General features: G+C 36.2%; 1 protein-coding gene across 1 annotated transcript; it reads right to left on the bottom strand.

The window, feature by feature from the left end:
- Positions 1-4425: 4425 nt before the first annotated feature.
- Positions 4426-5169, bottom strand: LOC125828062 (uncharacterized mitochondrial protein AtMg00810-like). Its single transcript, XM_049507367.1, has one exon. The coding sequence runs from the start codon at positions 5167-5169 to the stop codon at positions 4426-4428; it is 744 nt and encodes a 247-aa protein (XP_049363324.1).
- Between the last annotated feature and the right edge of the window lie 1598 nt (positions 5170-6767).

A 6767-nucleotide genomic window follows, 5' to 3' on the forward strand; every position in this document is an offset into this window, starting at 1 on the left:
AAATCAACCCATTTTAGAGCTATTTCTGAATTGGTAAAACTAAATGGCACGAACGAGTTTTGGCACGAATGGCAGGACATGGTGCAAATGACAATAATAACCTCGACTCCAAAACCACCTAAATTTGCCTCCAAAAAAATAAATTCACCTTTGACTTTTGTTTTTTATTTACTTTCTCCTTTACTTTACTCATTTTATCTCTCTTTCTAAAAAAACGTTTCTTAATTTTCTCATATTTGATTGACTTAAATGTTTTGAAAAATGTTTTTCAAATAAATTTATTTTCCTCAAATTATAAATTTTTTTTCTGACCTCACTTTGTACCCCAAACCTCCCATTCAAAAAAATTAAATTTTTTAAAATTTTCTTTTTTTAAAAAAATCAATTTATTATGTCCCTACCTCTCACCCCCCCCCCCCGCACCCAAGCTAGCCCCTCCCCCAACAAAAGAAAATTAACAACTTAAAATTTTATTTTTGAAAAATAGATCAAATTTATATATTTTTTTAATTTATCCCTATCCCCGCTTTCCAAAAAGATATTTAAAAGTTTGTTTTTGAAAATTTTCATTTTCTTTAACCCACAACAACCCCCCCCCCCCCCCAACACGCCCCTCCGCCAACAAAAGAAAATTAACAACTTGAAATTTTATTTTTGAAAAACAGATCAAATTTAGATTTTCTTTTTCCAATTTATCCCTATCCCCGCTTTCCAAAAAGATTTAAAAGTTTGTTTTTGAAAATTTTCATTTTCTTTAACCAACAACACCCCTCCCCCCCCCCCCCCAATAAAGAAAATTAACAATTTAAAATTTTATTTTTGAAAAATAGATCAAATTTAGATTATTTTTTTTCCGATTTATCCCTATCCCCGCTTTCCAAAAAGATATTTAAAAGTTTGTTTTTGAAAATTTTTCATTTTCTTTAACCCACAACTACTAGCCTCTCTCCCCCCCCCCCCCAAAATAAAAAAAAATTAAAATTTGTTTTTTAAAAATGTTTTTTTATTTTATTCTTTTACCCTACATGTCGAGAGTTTCTTGAAATAATTAGGTTGGTTGAGTCTCATCGGGTTCATTATACTGCACTTTAGTTGTGTGGCCCATCTAAGGAGTAGTGGAGAGTTTATTTGGGATCTATACTGGTTAGATCTCCGCCAATGACTTGAGAGGTGTTTGCTTGTGCTTTCTATGACTGTTTTGTCCCTTGGAGTGTGAAGGAGAAGAGCCGACTGAGATTTGATAGTTTGAGATAGGAGAGCTTCAGATTTACAAAGTATGAGACTCATTTTTATCAATTGTCTAAACAGAGCATCCCGCGAGGGGGCTTTCTTCTAGTTCATAGTGGGAACTGCCAATGAGGGGGATTTACTAAAGCGTGAGGAGGTTGGAGATATTTGAGATAAGAGGTCCCGTACTTCAGGACTCTTTTTGGTAGCTGGGATCCTTCAGGAAGAGTAGTTCCTTCTAGTACCGGGGACTAGTTAGGTAGCCATATAGGCATCCGAGGGTTGTCATACAACCCGTAGTCCCTACAGTTTGGGTCAGAGTTCTCATGGTTTACAACAGGTGGGCTGAGGTGGTTATACTAGTTCCTTCGGATCGACATAGCAGTCTTCGGTTTAGAGGTATATGATTATAGTGGAGACCCGAATCATATTTTGTAGCAGTGCCCTACTCATGGTCGGGGAGGATCCCAACCTAGCTTTTTAATTCTGGCTAAATCACCAGAATTTTAGACTAGAGCTCGGGCAAAGCTCAGACAAGCAGAGGTTGTTGGATGCTAGGTAAGGGTGCTAGTGGTGCTATGGTTCCGCATGGCAAAAGTATAGGTACGACGCAGATGGGAGGCAGTAGAGGGCGTTAGTGTCATGATTTTCCATGGAGACCCGAGGCCGAGTCTTCAGATGCACTTATTACAGAGAGACTCTCAAGCTTGAAGTAGCCTAGGAGAATTTTTGGAGGAACCCTCGTTCTTTTTTCAACTAAAGAGGAGGATTCCTAATATTAAATTCATATGTTTTTGTTTCTTGTCCTGTTAGCCCGCTATAGCGATTTGCTGGTTTCTATAGTGTGATGATGTCAACCCAAGTCAAATGGCAAATTCCAAAAATTGTCATCGTGTCACTCCAAATTAATTTGATAGCGTATTTCAACAATTACTGAGATCCCATCATCCCAAACTCAACCCAACCACTATGTGGTCCCAACCAAGGGTCCTACTAGACCAAACTCAACATTTTCAAGCTAACGACGCTAAAGAAAATCCCATATGAACCTGCTTCCCAAGGATGTTGTTCAAAGTCAACCCTTTCCAAATAAAAGCTCCAAAATAGCAAATCTCACCCAAAACTCTCCTGACTACCTTGGGAAACATGCCACTCATCCTAACACATCAAATACACAACATAGAAGCTAGGGGAAGGGATAAAATAGGAAAGAAACACATAAGTAAGCAAATGACTCGAGGGTCATTACATTAAAGTTTCAACTTCAAATCAACATGATTTCTAATCATAGTTATTTATTATGTCCAAACAGGGCCCTCAATTTACTATATCTGGACTCAATTTTATATATTAAGATGAAATCTTGTATGGATTCCTATCTATTCGAGGAATTGTAATTATAGTAAGAAATTCAAAAAATTTCTCAGGATGTGATTTAAAGAATGAACAAAATAAAAGGAAAAAAATATTATCAATAAAAAATACAATTAATATATATAGCCCAAAATTAATTTATTCAATTTTGCTATCCAATTTATGAAAAAGTTGAAAAAATTTAACTAATGTTAAAAATTAACCATTGCAAAGTTTTAACCTCTCCTACCCCCCCCCCCCCCTCAATCCTCAACTATAGAAGATCCAAATAGACAAAGCCAGACCAAATGTTGAAAATATTTATTGGGTCAGGTCCATCCAGAAGGGGTGCTAATTAGTCTGTAAGCCCATTAGTTCATCCTCCTCCTCCTTAACCCTAACCCTTAGCGTATAAACATATCATTATGGGTTTAGGATAAACTACATTTTATAAATTAGTTGACAGCTAGTGTTTACACAAAAGAAGCACGATTTGCATCCCTAGGATACTATGCTATGGAAATATGAGGATTCATCCATCTCGTGGGGATTCCGATGGGTCATTGGAATCTTCACGAGATGGATGAATCCCCATATTTCCACAACCTAGTATCCTAGGGAAGCAAATCGTGACTTTCTTGTGTACAACATGAATGATGGTTGTTGTAATATGCTTCTGCTATGGAGAAACTTGCAGGTCTCCTAAACTAGTGCTTACGAGTAAAATCCTACGCCAAACTTGTAAGTATTACTTTAAATTCAGGTAAATAAATAATTTTATATTGTTTTCTATTTATTTTTTTGGAAAAATATTTTTCCTTGGAATATTTGTCAAAATTCAAAATGATCAACACTCCGTATAGCTAGAAGCCAAATTTTATTTTTGGATGGAAATTCAACAAGCGACTCACTCTATGCATTCTTCATTGCTTTCTTTTGTGAGTAAGCTATTTTTGATCAAATGCTTTTGTGTTATTTTTTTCTTCATACAAGGCTTCAATGAGATTTTGTGTGTGATCATGTATATGTAGCTCTATCTATTTTGTTTTTAATCTGTGTTGATTATAGATGGCTGAAAGATAGCAAAATATAAAAAGAGATTGTGCTGAATGTTTTCTGTCTCTATTCCTCTGCACAATACAAGTATATATAGCAAAAAATAAAATATAACCAACTACCCCACTATCCTAATTATGTGCTAACCTTAAATAACTAAACTACTATTTACATGGAAGTGAACCTGGAGAAGGTTTACTTTACGTGGAATAAAACTGGAAAAGGTAGCAACTACCCAATTATCTCCTAAAAATAATTAGCTACCTTAAATAACAAAACTACTATTTACATGGAAGTAAAAAAGGGAAAAGTAAAACTATAGTTTACAGATGGAAACCAGAAGTAAAACTATAATTTGTGTCGTCTAAAAAGAGGATTATGTTAAACTTTGTCAACGTGTTTTGCCGTTGATCCCTTTTTCTCAAGCTCATTCTCCGATGAGTCCTCCAATAAATCCAACACCCCCCCCCCCCCCCCCAAGTTGGAGGGGGAGGAACGAACACCCAACTTGTTCAATAGGAGACAATGAGAAGTACCGGGTAGAGGCTTAGTAAACAAATCTGCTACTTGAGATGAAGATGGAAGAAAAGTAAGAGAAATCATTGAGGTATTGTTGACTGACGAAGTGACAATCTAAGTCAACATGATTCGTCCGCTCATGAAAGACAAGATTTTTAGCAATCTGAATGGTTGCTTAGCTGTCTGAATGGAGAGAAATTGGTAAGGAAGGAGGCAAAGAAAAGTCAGAAAGGAGACGAACTAACCAAGTCAGTTCAGTAACCACCCTTCTCATTGATCTGTACTCAGCTTCAGCAGATGAAAGGGAAAGGGAAGGTTGTTTCTTTGATTTCCATGAAACATACTACCACCTAGGCTAATAAAAAAACCACTAACAGACCGTCTAGAATCTAGGAAAGTAGCCCAATCAGAATTGCAAAAAGCTAGGAGAGTGAAAGAAGGAGAGGGATTGAGAAAAATCCTCAAACCAGGATTGGAAAAAAGATATCGAAGAACATGGTGCGTAGCTGAAAAATGTGCTTGATCTGGAGATTGCTTATATTGGCTAAAATGCTGGACCGAAAAAGAGATATCAGGCCTCTTATGAGTTAGAAAATTTAGTTGTCCAATTAGCCGCCGGCAAACACTGGGATCTGGAAGAGGAGAACCCGTGTCTTCTTGTAATTTTAGAGTGGGATCCAGAGGTGAAGAGGCAGGTTTGAATCCAAGGCAATCATATTCAGATAAGAGTTCTAGAATGAATTTTCTTTGGGTGAGAATTAAACCGTGACGCTCTGGAATGACTTCAATGCCCAAAAAATAGTGCAAGTTACCTAAATCCTTGATCTTGAATTCTGAATCTAGGAAAGATTTCAATGCTTCCAGCTCTGTCATATCATTACATGTGAGCAAAATATCATCCACATATACGGCTAATATAGAAACAGAGCTACCAATGCATTTGTAAAAAAGCGAATACTCATTCAATGAGTGTTGAAAACCTTTGAAACTGCAGCAGTCAGCCTTGCATACCATTGTCACGAGGCTTGTTTGAGGCCATATAAAGATTTCTTTAGGCGACAAACTTGAGTAGGATGAGTAACCTTCAAACCTGCCGGGAACTTCATATAAACTTCTTCCTCCAACTCACCATGTAAAAAAGCATTGTTTACATCTAATTGGTAAAGACCCCATCCTTTCTTAATAGCAATTGCCAAAACAAACCTTATAGTAGTAATATTCACAACTGGACTGAAGGTTTCAGTAAAATCAACACCTTCTTTTTGAACATCACCCCTAACAACCAATCGAGCTTTAAGTCTCTCCACGGAACCGTTAGATTTGAGTTTGACCTTGTAAACCTATTTATTGGGTAAAGCCTTCTTTCTAGGAGGTAACGATACGACTTCCCAGGTGTCATTAGCGATAAAAGGCTCTAATTCTCTTGTCATAGCCTCTTGCCAATCTGGATATAAAATGGCTTGGGAAAAACTGGAAGGTTCTTTAATTTGTGATAGAGAATTGATATATTGTTGATTAGACATGGACAAAGCATTAAAAGAAAATGGTGCAACAGAAATAGGAGAAGAAAAACAATTATCAGATACATTAAAAAAACATACCTTATTGCAAATGTAATCTTCTAAGTATGCAAGGGTTTTGGTAGATCTGGTAGATTTTCTCAAGGTGACAGGATTGATAGGAGGAATAGAAATCGAAGATGGTGAAGGAAGAGTGGTTGTGGGAGGTACTGGATATGGAGAAGGCTGATTAGGATAAAATGAAGAAATAATTGAAGGAGAGGATATAAAACGATAATCAGGATCAAGTATAATTAGTGAATCTGTAAGAGGAAAAACAGAAATAGAAGGCTGAATAGAAGAAAAAGGGTAGATATCTTCATAAAAAACAACATTTCTAGAAACAAAGTATTATTGAGAATGTAAACTAAGTAACTTATACCTCTTTTTCCCAAAAGGATACCCAAGAAACACACATGGCTCAGCTCTATGATCCAATTTACATCTACCTTGGGAAAGAGTAGAAGCAAAGCCAAGACAACCAAAACATTTCAGGTTAGAGTAATTTGGAGGATGACCAAAAAGTTTCTCATATAGTGTTTGAAAAGATAATAGTTTAGTCGGACATCTATTGATTAAATACGTGGCTGTCATAAGACAATCCCCCCAAAATCTTGGTGGAAGATGAAACTGAAAAAACAAAGCTCTACAAACTTCCAAAAGATGCCTATGTTTCCTCTCAACGACCCCATTTTGTTGTGGTGTGGCAACACATGAAGTTTGATGAATGATGCCTTGTCAAGATAGAAAATTAGAGGTTTCTAAGCTTGAACCTAATTCCCAAGCGTTATCAGATCTAATGACTTTAACTTTCTTATTGAATTGTCTTTCGATCATTGCAAGAAAAGATTTGAGAATAGAGAATGCATTACTTTTAGTCGCTACTAAAAAAGTCCAAGTCCCTCTACTAAAATCATCCACTATTGTCAAAAAATACTTATAACCATCATAGGCAGGGGTTTTATAAGGCCCCAAAGTATCAATGTGAATTAAATAAAAAATTTGTTGAGATGAAATATGACTAATAGGGAAAGGAAGTTTGGATTGCTTTGC

Source organism: Solanum verrucosum, unplaced genomic scaffold (genome assembly GCF_900185275.1).
Source record: "Solanum verrucosum unplaced genomic scaffold, falcon-dt-bn FXZP01000078.1, whole genome shotgun sequence".
NCBI lineage: Eukaryota > Viridiplantae > Streptophyta > Magnoliopsida > Solanales > Solanaceae > Solanum > Solanum verrucosum.

What these genes read in the sequence shown, in the direction of transcription:
- LOC125828062 (XM_049507367.1), bottom strand. Translation starts at nt 5,169, where the DNA reads ATGGTATGCAAGGCTGACTGCTGCAGTTTCAAAGGTTTTCAACACTCA.